We start from the raw sequence: 21,789 nt of genomic DNA, 5'->3' as shown, positions 1-21,789 counted from the left end.
GAGCCAAGCCCGTTCGATCCTTTATGTAACACATTGATAGATTCTACATGTTTTGTTGTTGTTGTTTTTTTCAAATGTTAAGCGGTCATGACTAAGAAATCTTTTTGCGCAGCTTTAGAATCAAATGGTTATAAAACTCGATTGCACATCCAGGGAATTTTCACCTAACATAATTATATAGTCAAAGGAGATCAAACGCACAATGTGTTTTTAAAAATTTAATGTGATTTGCACACATTCGAATGAGCTACAAAATGATACCACCATCGTTATCTTTGTATTTCACATAACTTAAGGTTAATGGCATGCACCCTGGAAAGTTGCCATTAAACATATATACAGCACGTGAATGGTTTCCCACAAATAAATTGTCTATTTATAAAATAGAATGAGGTAGTCTTTATTTTCTGCACAAAACGTATTAATAGCCACGCTTAGTTTAAAATAACAGATTTAATCATTTTACTCATATCGAATATGTCGATCTTGGGATAGGGTGTAGGGCGACTATATGGGATAAGCCGAGTTATCAAGACAGAATGACACGATTTATTTTGCGAGTTGTCGATAAAATACAAAAAAAACAAAGCATTCATTTGAAATTTCTTGCGTTGTAAAACCCTGCATTGTTGCCAAACATTTTCTTCAAATGGAAAGACAATGTTTTCTGATCTCCGTATACAAATAATGAACTGTATAACTGTCTAATTATACCCCCACAAACGAAGTTAAGGGGGTATAGATAGGAGTCAGCTTGTCGGTCCGTCGGTCGATCGGTCCGTCCGTCCGTCCATTTCATGGTTTCCGGACGATAACTGGAGTTTGGAATGAGGTATTGTTTTAAAAAGGATGATTCAAGTTTACCTACAAATTACAGAGGTATTACTTTGATAAGTTGTTTTGCTAAATTATTTACTATAATGATAAATGAACGTTTGAAAAAATGGGTACTTGAAAATGATATTCTCACTGATGCACAGTTTGGTTTTAAATCTAACCACAGGCACGAGTATCGGACCTGGGAAGAAAAATTTGACCAGATTGATAATAAAACCTGTGTTCATCTTAAAAGTGTCAAAAACCTAAAAAATGTGTAAATAATGACCCCCTTTAAAAATATACTATAAGTTAAGAGAAGGCCGGAAACTCCAGATTCGAGCCTACGAGCAAGGGATTCATTTCCCGGGCCGTTGTGAAAACAATTGGCCAGACAATTAAAAAAAACTTTTATCACTATTTCACGTTTGTATTAAGCTTCCAAATGAGACCGACCCCATGTCTCTAGCCCTTCCCGTTCATGACATATCTATCAGGAAACGAGCGAATTCGTGCTAAAAATCCTTGGTAGACAGAATTGCGGCACAACGATTCGGTACGTAAACATAGACTAATACATGTTTGTCAGCTGAGTACGGGTCAAAATCACTTGAATTTACTAAATAATATTACTAAATACATTAAGTTGGACCACTCACAATAGTCAGTAGCATCTGATACACGCAAAATTCGAATTTCAAACCTTTCCACGGTCTTTAGATTCCTTTATCAGCTGTTCGATATTTTGTAACGAGTCTTCTGATTGGCCAATAGCAACGAACGCGCAACGTTTCACACAAGGATGCCTATAATGGCGTAGAAAGCCATTGAAAGACCGTGTAAATGTTTGAAACTCGAATCTCGTGTGTATCAGATGCTTTTGACGGTTGTGAGTGGTCCAACTTAATGTATACCTGCACACCAGTTAACGCACTATATGCATTTATGGGTTTACGATTTTTAAACTCTTGACTCATTTTCAACAGACAGGTATTCAAACTACATGACACAAGTGAACAAGAACCACCACCGTGCAGAGGGCTACGCTGGATTTTCTTTATCTTTTAATAACCTTTAAAAGAAAAAGAAAAAAATACTTTTTAAATTTTAATTGGTAGGTCTAGTCACACTTGTTATTTGGTCCAAGTATAAATCATTCCCTAATGTTCAATGTTCTCCCCTAAATAGTGAACAGTTCTGAACCGTGACATATACATCCTAAACTGTGCACATGGTCCAAATTATCAAAAGACAAGAAAGTAGGTCACTTCATCAAAATCTAGGTCAGCTGATTTTACATGTTACCAAATTTCACAGCTGTACATCAAAGAACAAGATAGTAGACCGATGATCAGTTCATGACAATGTTTGTCACCTGATATTAAAATTTAATTTACATCTAAAACTGTGCGCATGGTTCAAATTTCATTGCTGCACATCAAAGGACAATAAAGTTAGTCACTTCGTAAAATTATTAAGGTCAGCTGACATCAAAGTTCAATTTTACATCTAAACTGTGCACATAGTCCAAATTTCATAGCTGTACATCAAAAGACAAGAAAGTAGGTCACTTCGTCTTATTATCTAGGTCAGCTGATCGCTCATTCTCAATAAAACACAGCATTTGATGTTCCACTGGGTAGCTCTTATACGAAGGTTTTTCTTGAGGTCAAAATGTCGTTAGAAAGGTGGCTGCCACTTTGTCTAATAGGGACACTCTCAGTTTTACATTTCTATCTGTTATTTTTCTTTTACAAGTACCATTAATGCCCTAAAATGTAACATACGTTACTGTCGCCACCTAGAATTTTCAACTTTGAAATTGTGTTTCAGAAAAATAAGTTCCAGAATAAACGAAACATGTGCAATTAGTCATTGCTGTGTGTATATGCACTTTGATTATTGGTAAACATTATATTTGACTGTTAAAATCTCATTGGTATAATGGATGATCAAATGTCGCCAAATGCATATAAATAAATAGTGACAAACCTAAAACAATAAGAAGTGAAACCCAAATTACATAATTGAATCGATGCATGCTTAATAATACAACATATATATAATTATAAGTAAAAATAAGCTTGCAGCCTCTCAAATATCATTCTATTTTCGGAAACTTTCATTTTTTATTCAAATCTTTTCAACAGCACTTTTAAAAGAAACATACGTTACCATTATTTAAGAGCTAATCCATTCAAAGAAGAATCCAAACAAGAAAGAAAATTAATATGTGTGTAACTCTGATATATTAACCACAAATTATGGCGGCTTAAACGGTCTTGCGTCATTTTTAACCCACTTTCAATGTAAAAATGAAACATACGTTACAGAAACATACGTTATCAACTTTTTAAAGTAAGTTTATCAAATGGGAAATTGAAGTCAGAAAGCACATATTACATCAGCATTAACTTTTATTTGACATTTGTAAGTAAATTTTGTTAACTTTGGTCGTGTTTTTACTTGTTTAAGTAACCACAGTGAAACAAACGTTACTTTTATCAAACAGACTTTATATTGTTTACACATGCATATATAAAAACATAAAATCGCATTTTTATGACAATAGAATGATGTGCATTTGATTCCTAAATAAAAAAGTCGATTTTACATGTAAGTTTAAATTCCCGTGATAAAGTTCATAAATGAGCGAGTGTGAAACATACGTTACTCCAACTTACAATTCAACAATTTTTGAAAATTAAAGATAAAGTTGGGATTAGCATGCCTGTTAGTAACGGTTACCTTGTATAAGATGTAAGAAGACACAAAATTGTTTTTACAAAGGAAATGATATGTTAATAATATGTTGATGTACCAGCAGAAAATGTTAAAAATATATTACAAGATATTGATGTTCTCAGCAACAACTAATTCGTTTCTGCAAAGAGCTTACTGGCCGTATTTCATTCTATATATAATAATGTTAATATAATATCCGTAAATATAAATTATTTTACAAAAAATAAAATTGTTTTCTCAACCTTTACTTGCATTTGAATAAAATGAAACATACGTGACATCCTATATGGGGATAAATATCGAACTGCTTAGTACTAAATTTTCCAAATATTTAGAAAGTGGAAAGTTGAATGTTTTGAAAAAAAATGCTAATACAAAATTTGTGTATGCATTCGACCTCTCATATATTATATATGATATATATCCTTTGAATGAAGACATAAAATAATCATTTCCAAAATTGACTATTTTTGCTTTCTACGAATATTTAACTTTGAAGAAATTGACTGAAAATCAGCAAGGTACCCAACTTCTTTGAATTTTCCTGGGTTAGAAAGTCCCTCTAGATAGAGAATTTACAGATTTTGATATATTTTACAGATATTTGTTATTAATATGCAGCCAATATGTTACATTATTAGATCTTAAATCTACGTTACCGAAGAAATACAGTGTCATTACCGAAATAAATGCCATCCTGTTATATCATAGTTTCTTGTTCAAAATATTTCTGGCAAACTTGCAAAATACCCTAAACTTTTACTTCAGCGATAAAAAATGACACAATGATAACATCAAATTTTTAATATTTTTCAACCTCAAATGCTTTATTTTATTGAGAATGGGCGTGATATCAGAGTTTAATTTTACTTCTGGAACTGTGAAATGGTCCAAATTTCAAATCTGTACAGAAGATAACACGAAATTAGGTCACTTTGCTTAAGTCACAGGCTTATTGTGGCCAGGTATGAAGACAATACACATAGAACTTAAATAGATATGAACTACGTTAAAGTTTTGGGAAGGGAACGCCGCCACTACATTTTTCTAAAGAGACGACATGATAAAGCGATGACATCAAGATAAGATGAAGTGACAAGATGATAAGATGACGCTATAGCTCGAGACCACTGTATTTTGCATACTCTCTTTGGCATGTCGTTTTCTTGCTTCGACGTTTTGTGTGAGACGTCGAACATGCCACAAAACGATGGCACAAACGAAACACTTTGCAGCATGAATACTCATACAAATTCAGGATAATTGGCTTACTTTTACGCTCAAAATGCTAATAATCCATAGCAATGGCATAGAGATAAATTCTCGCCATCAAATTAAAGTTAAATCTTTTAGGGCTTGACGGTGACATGTTTTGGTCCTTACTCGATAGCATTATACTACTAGGCTGATGTATTCTCGTTAATTGTACAATACATGCATCGAAATTAATTATGTGGCTTAGTCTTCTAGAATGATGTGTTTACTTGATTGTGGGCCAATATTTTCGAGCTCGAATCCCACTTGGATAGGGATTTTCATCTTTTCATGAAGAAAGTGATAATTTTCATTTAATAGCACGGTATAATTTATTTTGTTTCAATATTTTCACTGTACAAACGGCACAAATTTCAATTCATTAGCTGGAATTTAAAAAAGCTTACCAATTTATATTATTCCTCGATATTAACACCGCTTATTTGGCTGGCTTTATTATAGTGAAGTAAATAAAGTAAACATCTTACTAAATACCCGTCCAATTATTGGAAAGCTGTCAATAATTATTATATAAATGGGAAACCATAAATTTGATCATTGACTTACATGAAAAATGATATCATTTATCTAAAATGTAAATAAAATGTAGACTATCTAAATATAATAAGTGTCAAATTGTTTGATTCAGTGGAATAAAAGGTTTAAATGTAGTACGTTGTCAAAACGTATGATATTTAGATCTCACCCCGGTACGGAATTAGACCCAACCCGTAAAAAGTAAAGTTCTTTAAATTTTTGAAGTGGCCCAGTTTAAGTTAAATTCTCTCTAGTTTGATTGGTCATAATTAAATTGTATTTATTGCATGTGTGTATTTTTGCGTGTTATATGATGACTTAAAAAGTTGTTTTTTGTGTATTCTCCAGGAACTCATTTGTTGGCGGAAGGATTAAAAATGTACTTCCCACCAGCAGTCCGGAGTTTTCAAAGTGGCGAATTTAAACAGTGTTACAACAGAATGAAGATTTCTGAAAAAATTAGATGGCTAACATATTATATTTTGGGTCTCATTTAACTTAGATAGTGTTGATGTATAAAGTTGAAGACAGTATATAATTCATCAAGAACAGTGGAATCGAAAATTAAGCCTCAAATGTGACTGATTTACTATAGAACAAAGAATACGAAAATTTACTAGGCCGACACCATCTATGTTGGCTGATTTGGTACAGGCAACCTATATCGTTACCGCCTTTTCATCTTGTCGCTAGCGCGCTGTCTGAAGAAAATGACCCCCTCAGAAACCTACAGAAAAGTGATCCCCTTCTCCAATCGCAACTACTCGGCCCTTTCCGTCAGTCTTCGGATAAGGTTATTATAGATAATAGCCGAGGCAGTTCCGAATGCCCCTTCTCCAATCGCAACTTTTCGGCCCTTTACGTCAGTCTTTATTATAGATAATAGCCGAGGATGTTCCGATTGCCCCTTCTCCTCAATCTCAATTTTGACCACAACTGAAATTTTAAAATGTCATTTGGGCAATAGTACGAACCACCTGTAGTCAACCTGCAACAACCGGACAAGCTCTGCACCAAGAATGGTAAAAATTACCTCAAAATCACATTAGAAGCCTTACTGGTAGTAGGCCTATGAGAAGAAGTGTTGAGGCTATCATCCACGCACGTGGCGGTTACATACGTAATTAAAAATTTGGCTACATAATGTCATTTTAGGTTACGTAATCGTCAACATTTACCAAAATCATCCACTAGTAAATGTTTTGTAAACGCTCCAACACAATATCTGTAAACAAATTTTTGAAAAAAAAAACAACACATTTGCTTATGCTTAAGAATTAACTAAACTCATAAATTTACTGGTTTATGATTACTAAATTTGTATGTCTACTAATCAAATTACTATTTCTTAGCTCAATTGAGTCGTCATCTAATGGCGGTGCTTTCAGTGACAACCAGTTTTAACTTATTTCCAGGTGTATATACCGGTATATAAAATAATCACGCATTATTTTTATCTGTGACAGAAGATAACTTCTGTCCCAGTTTTTTTTTATAAATGTAGACTTTCATCAGTCCTTCACATGAAAGAATCCAAACTCCCAGGTGGTTACTAAAAGTAAAATTGTTTTCCAGTTATTGACACCTTCACGTCCTTCCTTGCATTCTTTATCTCAAGCTAATTCGTCGTAATTCGTCAGCAGTTTAAGCGCATCCCATTCGACCCTTCGAAATCATCAAACGCTTGTTTTTGAGAGACACCTTCAAATATGAATGAGACCGGTCTGTTAGTTAGAGCGATTCAAACATTTGTACCCGAGCCGTGCTATACGAAAACATTTGTAGATTTTAACTTTTTTGATGGTTTGTAGCTTGCTTTAATCTAATTGATTAATTGTAAAATATGCCGACGTTGAAAAAATTTAACATCTGATCATTTACTGATTTAGTAGACGCTTATTAGATCTAGTAACAAAGGAGGGCCGGGGTCAACATCTGATCATATACAAAGGTGCTAGTGGCATTGATTTGACCTAAAATGTGTTTTACCTTGTTATTTATGCAATAAAATATCAATATACTAAAAAAAAAATTTTTTTCAATGTTATAGATCTATTAGATTCTATTAATTATAGACAAGGTATGCAACATCCGAGTACGAAAATAATGGGTGTCAAAATTTTCAACCGAGTGGTAATACAGATTTTCGCATGGAATCAATGCAATATATATTTTTCTATTAGAACTGACTATGAACAGATCCTTATTTACACTTAAATTACCGTAGTAAAGCCCGAAAGTCAGAAATCATCCAGGTCCGACAGATGAGACTGTCATGACATCAGTCTGTGCGAAAGTCTGTCGGTCCTTGGACCTCGCCAACTAAAAATCAGGAGGGCCGAGATAAATTTCTATTCAGTCGGTCCTCATGTCCGAATAAAATTTCAGCCAGTTGAAAATTTTTGGCCTTCTGAAATATGCAAAACTTCCAAGATCAATCTTTTTTTTTTTCATTTTTGCTTGTATTCACATATTCAGATAACCAAAATCACCGCAAGATACAACCGGTTTTTGCTAAGTAATGTAAGCCACCATCTTGTCTTGGACAATTTCCTTACCAAAACATATTTTGTCTCCAACCTTTGAACGATGTATCGTTTTCTTGTGAATTAAACTAAAGTTTTATATACATGTATTATGTTTTTGTATATTTTTTTCATAGTATCTGATAGATAAGTCTAATAATTCATATTTTCTAAATATTTTTGTTTATAATTATGGCAACATCCCTCCCCCACCCCTACAAAAAAATACCTTTCACAGTCCGGGCCGGGAAAAAATCATCAGGGCCGGAAATAAATCTAAGGATCCCAGTCCTTGTGGCCGGAAAAAAATTTTGACTTTCGCATTGACTGTGACATGTACATTTAATGGTTGAACGATTTTCTGCCTGTCCTATTTCGTTTTTCGACTTTCAGGCCTAAACAGAGAGAGCTACAAAATATCAGAACAGTATGTGGTTTTTATACAGGGGTTCTGTGCAGCCTAGTTTTACAAATAAATTAAACGTTAACCATAAGCTTACTTCAATTTTACTGTTTTTACCGAGCGTTCAGGCCGCATTTTTATGAGCCCATTGTACCTTTTTGGTCACTTGATCATCCACAGTGATAATACCCAGGCGCCATAGGCAAGATGAACAAAAATGAAAGGAAATTGTGACATAATTGACAACTAAAACTAAAACTTAAAAAAAAACTTTGTTTCAGAATATGATGTTTTGAATTTTTCTTAAAAATTTGCTTTCTTTTTGACCCTTGTTGCTGAGAGGTTGCTGTTAATGGTTGAGTTATATGAATTGCAGCCACTGTTAATCCCAGTGTGATCATAAGAGGTAACTAAATGGGTTCGAATAACTGGAGTCTATGCATCTCTTAGCTCCAGCAGGTGAGGTGGTTTTGACCCCTGGTGTTGCTTTCAAGTAATCAGGGCTTCCATAAGTGGAAGTTTGGGAGTCTTTTACTTCTGATTTTTGGCTTGTCATGTGACTGCCAAAATATACCCTTTTCCTTCTTTACCCATAGAATGTGACTTCCAGTGTTAGACATTTTGTAGTCTCCGACTTCCAAATTTTGGAACTTAATGGAAGTTGTAACACCTGGGTTAATCAAAATCATCTTTTGTGTTTTGGAACCATACATGTATGACAAATATGGAAAAAGATCCTGTCTAAAATTGTTTTGTCTTAATTATGCATATGATACTAAAGGACCTCCAGGGTGACATGCATAATAAAATTGTAGTTTTCTACATATGTTATATCATGATTAAAATTAGCTCTGCCCTGGGAGTCACTTGCTTTAGAAAAAACAGTGAGTCACCTCTTACCTTTACGTGAATAACTACTGTGCCCTTTTTGTGTGGATGACAACTGTGCCTAGAGCTTCTATGTTTAATGCATAGCATTTCTCAGTAGACCTCTGTTAAAGTTTTATGAATATGACTCATGCACCTCAGGGTAAAAAATGCCCACATCCTTGAGGTCAATTAGTATCATAAGGAAAATTAAGATAAAGCATTTTTCACAGTGTCTATTCTAGGATTTAAAAAACGGGGGATTTTTATCGAAAATTGAGAATTTATTACATTTCTTAATCTTTTTCCTTCTTTCTGTATGTAAAATTTACCCCCTGCCTCTGAAAAAATAGGGGGGAATTCTTAAAGATATGAGTGAATCCCCCATCCCCCCTCCTAGAATAGACACTGTTTTTCAGACAAGTTTTTCTTCCCTGACTGAAGTATTATTTTTGATAACTTGAACAAATTCACATTCAGGCGTATATTACCCAACCTTTGCAGTGCTCTTGTTTTAAAAATTGTTTTATTTTATTTCAATTAATGATTAAAAAGAACAAAAACATACTTATTCATTATGAAATGCTATGCAGATGAATTCCACAGAGCTAATTTCTTAAACATACACATAGTACCCGAAAACATTGTTAAGCTTAGTTTTTTAATTCATCCCTGTCCAAGAGTCATAACTGTTTCTGTTCATGTTTTAAAGTCTTGTCAGATGTTTATAAATAAAGAAAACAATTGGATGTGGATTTATAAACCTCATAGTAAATTTAATGTATATTCAGCATGGTTCACCGTTGTAGCAGAAACATTTTTGAGTCTACTTGCTATCTATTCTAACATTTCAAAAACAGACAAATAATGAATTGGTTATTTAAAAATTTTGCTGTCAGTGAAACACCAGTGGAGTCGTTTAAGAAACTATTTACAGGTAGGTTATTTTCTAGATCAAAATGAAAATTGATAATAAAAGACTTTCTATGTTTGTATTTTCAGTTGAATGCTTCAAGATAGTGTTGAGCAAATGTCTTGGATATTCCATCATCCTGGGATCAGTTCTAGGTAACATTAACTATCTTCATAAGTGACAGTCAGCAATATGTATTTTTTAACCCTTTCGCTGCCAGAGGGTTATTGTTTTATTGATCACCTATTTGCCAGAGGGTTTTCTAAGAAATTATTATTAATTAATATAATTATCATTATTTGTTATTAGTATTATAAGAATTATATATCTTTCCAAATCTGTGAGTATAATAATAATTATTGTCGATAGTATAATTTTCTTTATATTAATAATTATTATTATTAATTGATTATTATTGCTATTATTATTATAGAAACGGCTAAAGCCGTCCATATGGCAAATACGCCGAAAATAACAGGGACGTCCCTATGGCAGTGAAAGGGTTAATGATATTAACAAGCTACCATTTCAAGATAACTGATTCTTTCATGGGTGTGAATGGGATACATATCAACCAGTAATATTTTACATAATACAAATAAATACTTCATGACATCAGTTTAATTAAGATTTGGATTTTGTATCTGCTTTTGTTTATAATTTACAATATAACTTGCTTTTTGTCATTAAGAGTATTTATTTACAGGTGAGCTGATTTAATAAAAGGGTCATCATGTCACTGTTTTTTATAAGAATGGTGTATCTTGCTTTCCAGGATTGAGAAAAGTGGAGTAAAAGATTGTCACAGATAATCACTTCAAACTTGAAATACTTGTTTACTATCAAGGGCTGGTAATTTTGCTGAGAAGTTTTGCAGAATTAAGCCTTTATAATTATATACCATAATCATGCACTGATTAAAGTGAACACACTGGTCCTCAGACAGCACATGTTTTAATGAAGAAATTATTGCCCTTTCATTGACCTAGTTTACTAAATTTTAAACTTAATTTATATTTAACAAGTAAATCAAGGGAAGGAGAGAATACACATCAAACATCAGGAGGGTTTATAACTGGTTTATTCTAGGATCTACCGGTTAATTTATATTTATTTAACTTAGACAAATTTTTTATGCATTTCAGTAAAGCTTCCACAAATCATAAAGATTATTAAAGGCAAAAGTGGCGAGGGTATCAGCTTCTTTGGTCAGTTGTTTGAGTTAATTGGTATATCAGCTAATGCATCTTATGGCTTCCAACATGGATTCCCATTCAGGTAATAAATCAATCTCTAAAGCTTTCTGTTGGTAGGTACGTAGATGAAAAACTGTGGAAACTAATGAAAAAAGATCACACTGGCTTGAAGTCATTCTAATTTTAAATTTGTTAGCTCTTTGTGATTTAAAGTGTATCTGATGCAAAAATTATTGTTTGAATTTTAAAAACTATACTTCCAAAATGGTTGTATAAAATAAATATGGTAATTATGACGAAACTGATATATTGAATAATTCAAATATCTCGTCTTTATTTGACCTTGACCATTAATGTCTAATTATTGAAATTTGCTTAACTTGTCAAAATTGTGTGGGGGCGTGGGAGAATGGTTAACGTGTCGGACTAGAAATTTAAGGATTGCTGACCGCATGGATTCAAACCCTGTCAGGGGCATGCTGTTGTTTCCTTGAGAAAGAAACTTTCCATTCATTGCTTAGTACTGGTCGGTTCCAGGAACGGGTTCATGAGTGTTTCAATAACCTTATAGCTTCCAACACAATCAAACTTAAATAGATTTGTATAAACTAAATTGTCATAATTATAACCACATTGTACTTTAAAAAGCAAAAGAGTGATAATGCTTATAATTGAATATCAACAGTTAACTAGTTCATACATAGAAATCTTGTTTTATCTTGCAGTTCATATGGAGAAGGTATATTTTTGGGTCTACAAACCACTGCTGTCCTGTTTTTTGTCCTATTCTTTGGTGGAAATATACTGGGTGCATTCCTGTTTGTAGGAATATATGGAGGAATTATGGCATACCTACTTTCTCCAATGGTTTCCATGTCCCTATTAGCAGCTATACAAACAGTGAACATTGCCGTAGTCATGGCTGGTAAGGTATGCATCATAATTTCACACAGAAATGCTCTTTTAGATGATTAGAATCCCATTTAAGGAATTAAGGATGAGGAGATACTCTGAAAGTAATGTCTCAAATTCACAAAAATTATAATGTCATCTGAAATACTTTTGTACCTTCAACCATATTGCACTCATTTATTTGTGTCAATGTTATAGCTAAGTAAAGATAGCAGTCTTTGACATAGGTAGCCTATTGTATTGATTGAACATAACAAGATGCAAGCCCTGAAAATTTGTAATGACGCAAAAATAACAAAAACAAATCTTGTTGTATTAATTAAAATGGGAATGTATGTTCTAGTTTTTTCAGCTCACCTGACCATGAAGTGGTGAAGGTGAGGTAAAGTGATGGGGCTCTGTTGGGCGTATGTTGTTGTTCATTGTCAAAAAATGGGTTGTTAACACTCTAGCAGTCACAGTTTTGATTGGATTGTCATCAAACTTTGTCAGAATGTTTGTCAAAATAAAATACAGGTCAAGTCCGAATATGGGTCATCTCCGGTTAAAAACTAGGCCACAGGAGCTGAAAGTAGAAAAATCTTAAATTGGTCAGGAAAGTTGCTTTGATGATTTCTGGGTGAAGTTCAAATATGGGTCATCTGCAGTCAAAAACTAGATGGTCAGGAAGGTTGCTTTGATGATTTCTTGGTCAAGTTTGAATATGGGTCATCTCCGGGCAAAAACTAGGTCACAGGAGCTAAAAATAGAAAAATCTTTTTAACACTCAAGTGGCTGCAGTTTAATTTAAATATTCTGGAAATTGGTCAGAAAGGTTGTTTTGATGATTTCTTGGTCAAGTTCGAATATGGGTCATCTCCGTCAAAAACTAAATCACAGGAGCTAAAAATAGAAAAATCTTGTTAACACTCTAGTAGCTGCAGTATTGATCCAAATATTCTGGACATTGGTCAGGAAATTTGTTTTGATGATTTCTAGGTCAAGATTGAATATGGGTCACCTGGAATCAAAAACTAGGTCACACTGCCCAAATATTGAAAAACCTTGTAAACACTTTAGAGGTCACATTTTTGACTCATTTGTCATCAAACTTGGTCAGGATGCTTGTCTAAGTAATTGTTTGGATGAGTTTGATGGGTCAGGTGAGTGATCTAGGGCCCTCTTGGCCCTCTTGTTTAATGAATTGTTTTTATGCTTGGACATACAACTTATATTAATAAAGTAGTATACTTGTAATTCATGCTTTTAGCTTGACTATTCAAAGAATAAGGAGAACTATAATTGTACTCACCCATGTGTCAACCTAATACTTTGGATAAGTGTTTGCATGCTGGTTGATATCTGTAAAACTACTGAAGGGAATGGGTCACAATTTTAAAAAAGGCTATTGCCCAAGGCCTATAACTCATACATGTACTTTGACAGAATTATAGACTTTTTTTGAATTTATGAATTTCTACATTATCCAGTGCTCCAGGCTCTTGCTTAACTATCAAGCACTGAATGGTCAAGCAGGCTGTCCTATTGACAGCTCTTGTTATTTTCCAGTTAATTTGATTTAAAAGGTATATTATATTTATTCCACAGCTTCTGCAGGCTCTAGCCAATTACAGAAATGGAAGTACAGGGCAGCTATCAGCAATTACAGTTGGTCTTATATTCGGGGGATCAGTAATTAGAATTTTCACATCAATACAAGAAACAGGGGACCAGCTCGTAGTTATAACATATATGTGTGCAGCAACATGCAATGCCATTTTAGTAGGTCAAATGATTTATTATGCAAGCAAGAAGAAACAGGAATAAGTTACGGATGTTTTTATTAGGAGAATTGTTTCAATTTAGTATTTAATGAACTTGATAGTAATAGATTTAGGTAGTATATTGATTATAAATTTATGAAATTTAGTAAGATTTGCTTCTTTTTGTTCCAACTTAAGTGATTCATAAGAATTTTTTAACATATATTAGGTCAATGGAGCTGTAGTTTCCAATCCCACTAAAGACTTTAGAAGCTATAATGTTTGTAAGATAAAGGTCCATTGATGGTTCTAGTCATATGTCTGTTGTATGGCTGAAATGATAAAAGGTGTGACACATAAGGTCTTATACTAGCAAAGCTGAAACATTACTATATGACTTTCACTCTGTTCATATCATTTAAAACATTATTAAGAAAAAAGAAAAGGTTGAAAAAACTACAAACATTGTCAATCTGTAGCTCTGTAATAAGATGTTAAGAACAGAAAGTGGCAAAATTTGCTGAAATATCAGAAGCAGAATAATGATGACATTGTTTTACTTTAATTTATTAAGTCAACAAATCCTTATGAATTTTTAATAATTTATTAAATTACATTGCCTGCCAAGGCAATATACATGTACTTGTTGTTTAAATCGTAATAATTATAGATATACTGCCAAATGTATTTGTTTTGAATATTATATCCAATGATTTTGTTTTAATTAATATTCTCTGCGCTGTTAAACATATCAGTGTTTTATTCTTCATACAAAGTAACTTCCATTAAAGGATGCATTTACGAGGCCAATAGGTTGATAATTGTTGGTAGGTTTTGCTTTTGTTTTCCTGCCATTTGTGAAGTGATAACCTATGATTTTTTAAGATTAAAATCTAAGGGCATTAGATAATGTTTTTATTTAAAGTTTTTTCCAGCTTAGAAATTCATTCACATTAGGTTATTTACTTTTTAAATCTACCTTCAATTTTCTAAGAAACACTTTTTTAAATTCCAAGGGTGCTAGTTATATTTCCTCCTATTGGTCAGTATAGTTAGAAGAGACATGTATAATTTGGTTCATAATTTGTATTGTCTTGTGATTATAAGACAAATGTGGCTATAATAATGAAATAAATAGAATAAACTTTTGTGTTGTTTTTTAACTTGTTAATGAAAAAAATAATTATAATAACTTAAGTATCTTATTATGCCCCCATTTCGAAGAAAAGGGGGTATATTGCTTTGCACTTGTCGGTCCGTCGGTCCGTAGACCAAATGGTTTCCAAGTGATAACTAAAGAACCCTTAGGCCTAGGAACTTCAAACTTGGTATGGTGATTGGTCATGACCAGTAGATGACCCCTATTGATTTTGGGGTCAAGGGGTCAAAGGTCAAGGTCACATTGACCTTGTAAGCAAAAACGGTTTCCGATCAATAACTAAAGAACCTTAAGGCCCAGGAACTTCAAACTTGGTATGGTGATTGGTCATGACCAGTAGATGACCCCTATTGATTTTGGGGTCAAAGGTCAAGGTCACATTGACCTTGTAAGCAAAAACGGTTTCCGATCAATAACTAAAGAACCTTAAGGCCCAGGAACTTCAAACTTGGTATGGTGATTGGTCATGACCAGTAGATGACACCTATTGATTTTGGGGTCAAAGGGTCAAAGGTCAAGGTCACATTGACCTTGTAAGCAAAAACGGTTTCCGATCAATAACTAAAGAACCTTAAGGCCCAGGAACTTCAAACTTGGTATGGTGATTGGTCATGACCAGTAGATGACCCCTATTGATTTTGGGGTCAAAGGTCAAGGTCACATTGACCTTGTAAGCAAAAACGGTTTCCGATCAATAACTAAAGAACCTTAAGGCCTAGGAACTTCAAACTTGGTATGGTGATTGGTCATGACCAGTAGATGATCCCTATTGATTTTGGGGTCAAAGGTCAAGGTCACATTGACCTTGTAAGCAAAAACGGTTTCCGATCAATAACTAAAGAACTTTAAGGCCTAGGAACTTCAAACTTGGTATGGTGATTGGCCATGATCAGTAGATGACCCCTATTGATTTTGGGGTCAAGGGGTCAAAGGTCAAGGTCACATTGACCTTGTAAGCAATAACGGTTTCTGATCAATAACTAAAGAACTTTAAGGCCTAGGAACTTCAAACTTGGTATGGTGATTGGTCATGATCAGTAGATGACCCCTATTGATTTTGGGGTCAAGGGGTCAAAGGTCAAGGTCATATTGACTTCTTGGGTAAAAACAGTTTCTGATCAATAACAAAAGAACCCTTAGGCCTAGGAACTTTAAACTTGGTATGGTGATTGGTCATGACCAGTAGATGACCCCTATTGATTTTGGGGTCAAGGGGTCAAAGGTCATGGTCACATTGACCTTGTAAGCAAAAACGGTTTCCGATCAATAACTAAAGAACCTTAAGGGCTAGGAACTTCAAACTTGGTATGGTGATTGGTCATGACCAGTAGATGACACCTATTGATTTTGGGGTCAAAGGGTCAAAGGTCAAGGTCACATGGACCTTGTAAGCAAAAACGGTTTCCGATCAATTACTAAAGAACCTTAAGGCCTAGGAACTTCAAACTTGGTATGGTGATTGGTCATGACCAGTAGATGATCCCTATTGATTTTGGGGTCAAGGGGTCAAAGGTCAATGTCACATTGACCTCTTGAGAAAAAACGGTTTCTGATCAATAACAAAGGAACCCTTAGGCCTAGGAACTTCAAACTTGGTATGGTGATTGGCCATGATCAGTAGATGACCCCTATTGATTTTGGGGTCAAGGGGTCAAAGGTCAAGGTCACATTGACCTCTTGGGTAAAAACAGTTTCTGATCAATAACAAAAGAACCCTTAGGCCTAGGAACTTTAAACTTGGTATGGTGATTGGTCATGACCAGTAGATGACCCCTATTGATTTTGGGGTCAAGGGGTCAAAGGTCAAGGTCACATTGACCTTGTAAGCAAAAACGGTTTCCGATCAATAACTAAAGAACCTTAAGGCCTAGGAACTTCAAACTTGGTATGGTGATTGGTCATGACCAGTAGATGATCCCTATTGATTTTGGGGTCAAGGGGTCAAAGGTCAAGGTCACATTGACCTTGTAAGCAAAAACGGTTTCCAATCAATAACTTAAGAACTTTAAGGCCTAGGAACTTCAAACTTGGTATGGTGGTTGGTCATGATCAGTAGATGACCCCTATTGATTTTGGGGTCAAGGGGTCAAAGGTCAATGTCACATTGACCTTGTAAGCAATAACGGTTTCTGATCAATAACTAAAGAACTTTAAGGCCTAGGAACTTCAAACTTGGTATGGTGATTGGTCATGATCAGTAGATGACCCCTATTGATTTTTGGGTCAAGGGGTCAAAGCTCAAGGTCACATTGACCTCTTGAGAAAAAACGGTTTCTGATCAATAACAAAAGAACCCTTAGGCCTAGGAACTTCAAACTTGGTGTGGTGATTGGTCATGATCAGCAGATGACCCCTATTGATTTTGGGGTCAAGGGGTCAAAGGTCAAGGTCACATTGACCTTGTAGGTAAAAACGATTTCCGATCAATAACGAAAGAACCCTTAGGCCTAGGAACTTCAAACTTGGTATCGTGATTGGTCATGACCAGCAGATGACCCCTATTGATTTTGGGGTTAAGGGGTCAAAGGTCAAGGTCACATTGACTTTGTAGGTAAAAACGGTTTCCGATCAATAACGAAAGAACCTTAAGGCCTAGGGACTTCAAACTTGATATGGTGATTGGTCATGATCAGTAGATGACCCCTATTGATTTTGGGGTCAAGGGGTCAAAGGTCACATTTACCTCTTAGGTAAAAACGGTTTCAGATCAATAACTAAAGAATTCTTAGGCCTAGGAACTTCAAACTTGGTATGGTGATTGGTCATGACCAGTAGATGACCCCTATTGATATTGGGGTTAAGGGGTCAAAGGGCAAGGTCACATTGACCTTGTAGGTAAAAATGCTTTCAAATCAATAACTTAAGAACCCTTTGGCCTAGGAACTTCAAACATGGTATGGTGATTGGTCATGACAAGCAGATGACCTATTGATTTTGGGGTCAAGGGGTCAAAGGTCAAGGTCACATTTACCTTGTATGTTAAAACGGTTCCCGATCAATTAACTAAAAACGCTTAGGCCTAGGAAGTTCAAACTTTGTATGATGATTGGTTGTGACCAGCAGATGACCCCTATTGAGTTTTGGGTCAAGGGGTCAAAGGTTAAGGTCATGACCAGTAGATACTTGATAACCCTTGTTAATTGTTTGATCACTGGGTCAGAAGTCATGCATAATAACCTTATCACATGACTAACTGGCTGCTGATAGGGGGCATACATGTTTTACAAACATATCTTGTTAAAACCTGTCTTTATAGACAATTACTAATAGAAGATAAGCTGTATAAAGTATGGAACAAAGGGCACATTTACTAGTGAGAAATCTAATCTATACTTTCTTCTACCCAGGTGTCTTTTTAATCATTTACTGACTGCCACATAAAAAATGTTAGGTACCATGATACATGTTCAGCAATGTTAAGATGAAATTAAGGCATACTCAGATTTAACTACATGTATGTAGCTTAGTCTATAATTTGTAAAGCTTTGCTAAATTATTTACATTTTAAAACTGAAATTCCCCTTTTTTGCAAAAATATGTTAAGAGGAAGTTTAAAATCTGTAAACAAGTGATATTCATGTGAAAATCTAAGGAAGTACTTGTATGGGAACATATAAAGTTGTTCATGTTTTTCCCTTTCAGTCTTAAATCATATAAACCAATGATTAATAACTTTGTTTCATATGAAATAAATAAAATTTCTTCAAATTTCATAATTTTACCCTCCAAGTACCTAAACCATAAATTTCCTCTTACAATTAACCATTTGAATTTTAATGTCCTGTTCGGTGTTTTAAATCAGTATATACATGGTTATAATTGTAGGAATTCAATTTTTTCCTAATGGTTTTTATTGAGAAAATTACCATGCTTGACCGTGAATAGGAGTAAATTGATAGATAAGGGATGATTTTAAAAAATGATTTTGTTAATGCAAAATCACAACAGTTTAAGTTTTCATTTATGTCATGATTGTGAATTTGATCCACCGGCATGTTTGATTGCTTAAACATTGCAAAATGATTGTGACACTTGTTTATTTTTGATAATTCAGACACATTAATTTTTTATGATTCACACTTGTGAATTTATAACCTTTTATATACTGTAATACTGCCTTAATACTGTGATTGGACAGTGATATATTTATGTTTGTTTGTTTGTTTTTCATTATACGCCTTTACCCAACAATATTTCAGTCATTTAGGCGGGTAGTTTCCCAACCATCGTTCCTAGTACATCGAGTTACACCAGTACTAGACTACCTTCCTCCGCGCTAAACTACCAAAGCAATCCCGGGGATCGAACCCACGCAGAAAGGCAACTGGATTAGAAGTCATCGACTCTAACCCCTCGACAACGAAGGCGGTTATTTATGTAGTTTGCAATGAATGTTATCAATTTTTATTATCTTTTTTTCACATGAATAAACAACAAGCCATGTGACTGGAGGGAATTTTTATAAATATCCTTGAAAATTTATGATACAATGTATTAATAAAAATGAGGTGGTAAGGCAGTTATTCAAAATGTTTTATCATGAACAACTGCCATTATCAGTTATTTTTAAATCACCATTATAATAGTCATTCGGTTGTACAGAATAGATTGCTAATTTAGCCCAACCTAGCATTGTATATTATAAGGATAACATAATACATAATTGTGTATTTTTCTTAGATATGTAAAAACAGCGAATAATTATTTCTAGTAATGACAGAAGTTTCACATCATATTGTATTATTGCCACATAATCACATAATCACTTATTGTTTTAACTTTACAAAAAGGAGGAAAATCACATGTTACATGTCACATTGTCTTGCTCAGTGTAAAATTTGTTATATTGTTTTATGCAGAAATAAAGCAGTACATATAAATAAAATAGTGTTGATGTCTTTGCAAAAGTCAGGTCTTTAAAATGGTCGTACATAGGAATGTTTGGTTCACTTCATGTAAAAAAAAACAACAATTAGAACCGGTTGGTCAAAAAGATATGGTATCAATTGAATTTCATGTTCCTACAGAAAGACCCTTGTTCTAGGAATAACTTATGGGTTGCATACATCTTAATAACTAAAAATAGGTCTGATATTAATAAGACTGAAGTAAGATTATGTTGTGCCTATACAGTAGAACGTACGGTACAGTTGTTAAATTTGTATTAATTGTATCTGATATGTACTGTACTTGTATCCCAAGTAAAACGTGATTTTGGAGTAGAAATGAATCGGATTGGATCTTTTACTAATGAATAATACAGACGCTCTCACCCCTCATTCTGAAAGCTAAACAAGTCATCAAATTTTAACAATTTACTTCTTGAACAATCGATAGATCCCTCCCTACTCTGACCTTTGAATAACCGCAAACATTGACATACGTGTGCTCTTTTGGTGGTAAAATTCTTATTGCATCCGCTAATCTGATAATTAGAATTAGTCAGGTCCGAATGCGGAAACTCAATACTCCCACTTATAAAACTGGAAGTACAAAACGAATATGAATGATTTATGATACCATAAACGAAATTCTTAAAAAAAACCGAGTCTTAGGAAATGATATTTTATAATGGTATCCCATAATTGTATAAATACAAACTTTGTCATAAATTATGAAAATATTGTCATATAAATAGATACACGACAAACAAGGAAGTATTATGACGTGTAGGGGAAACGAGATTATAACGTAATGTTACGTGTTCCAACCAGATTTAATGTCACCCTCAATATATAATTATACATGTATATTGTTTTTCCTGCTAGTTTATGTGACATATTTATGCAGGGGTAACACGACTAACCGGAATACCCGAAAACAGAAGAAAGCCGAAATACCTGATAATAAAAAAATATTCACTCAAATTGATACTTCGTGTCATAATTCTAGTATTTGCCTAATTTTTAGTGTGTGTTATCATTTTCTCTATTTTTTTCTTATCGATGAATTGTAAATATAATTCTTAGTAGTAATTATATGTTTAATTTTGTATAGTCCTGAAAAATATTTTTGTATGCATATTACGTCAATAATAAAGAAAATAATTATTGTCCTTAACAGTTTTTATTCTCAACACTATTCTTTCAATTTTCATTCGAAATATTTAAGTTATTTCATTCTACGCACATAAAACAAATACCCGCCAACTCTTTTTTTAAAGTCGGGGGAAAATAAAAGAAAGTTCATATATGGATTTACATTGTTCTCGTTGTATATTTATCTATGTTTTATTTGTAGAGATGGGACTGCGTATAATAACGAATACATGTATATGTCGTTGTTGCAGAAGTATGTAATTTATTTCTATGCTCAATAAAATAAGACAGTAGAAATAACTTTTATATTTGTAAATACATGTATCTTTTTTTACTAAGATTACTTCCCGTTGAATGCATACGACTGTTTGATTAACTTCATATAAAAAATTAACAAACAACTAAGTTGGAACCGGTTGGTCAACTACTAGTATATCATATATGTATCTGTCAATATGGTATAAATTGAATTTTATGGTCCTGCAAGGTCTTTCAAATAGAAAGGCCCTTGTTCTTGGAACAACTCTTATAAAAGGGACTCCACTGAGGTTTTTTGACATGATGGGACTGAAAATATTTTTTTCAGATAAATGGACCATTTGAAGTAGGTTTAGACCACAAATCTTTTCTACGCTGACGATTTGCATTTGTACATGGCATTTAAACCAAATGGAGCCATTTC

The 21,789-nt window shown here is 33.8% G+C and overlaps 1 protein-coding gene across 1 annotated transcript; it reads left to right on the top strand.

Annotated features, from left to right (window-relative positions):
* Positions 1 to 7,000: 7,000 nt before the first annotated feature.
* On the top strand, positions 7,001 to 14,141 carry LOC132759773 (mannose-P-dolichol utilization defect 1 protein homolog). Its single transcript, XM_060751619.1, has 5 exons — positions 7,001 to 7,155; positions 10,150 to 10,215; positions 11,206 to 11,338; positions 11,982 to 12,186; positions 13,756 to 14,141. The coding sequence occupies exons 1-5, from the start codon at positions 7,062 to 7,064 to the stop codon at positions 13,972 to 13,974; spliced, it is 717 nt and encodes a 238-aa protein (XP_060607602.1). The 5' UTR covers positions 7,001 to 7,061; the 3' UTR covers positions 13,975 to 14,141.
* The last annotated feature ends 7,648 nt before the right edge of the window (positions 14,142 to 21,789 follow it).

The sequence above is a fragment of the Ruditapes philippinarum genome, unplaced genomic scaffold, assembly GCF_026571515.1.
Source record: "Ruditapes philippinarum isolate M1 unplaced genomic scaffold, ASM2657151v2 ctg38_1_1_1_1, whole genome shotgun sequence".
Lineage (NCBI taxonomy): Eukaryota > Metazoa > Mollusca > Bivalvia > Venerida > Veneridae > Ruditapes > Ruditapes philippinarum.
Note: the sequence above shows the minus strand (reverse complement) of the source record. Positions and strands in the feature narration are given on the sequence as shown.

Bases quoted from the DNA above. Each gene is read 5' to 3' on its own strand.
- LOC132759773 (XM_060751619.1), top strand. From the start codon at position 7,062: ATGAATGAGACCGGTCTGTTAGTTAGAGCGATTCAAACATTTGTACCC. The intron at 11,339-11,981 runs GTAATAAATCAA...TTTATCTTGCAG, and splicing joins CAACATGGATTCCCATTCAG to TTCATATGGAGAAGGTATAT. The intron at 12,187-13,755 runs GTATGCATCATA...TTTATTCCACAG, and splicing joins CCGTAGTCATGGCTGGTAAG to CTTCTGCAGGCTCTAGCCAA.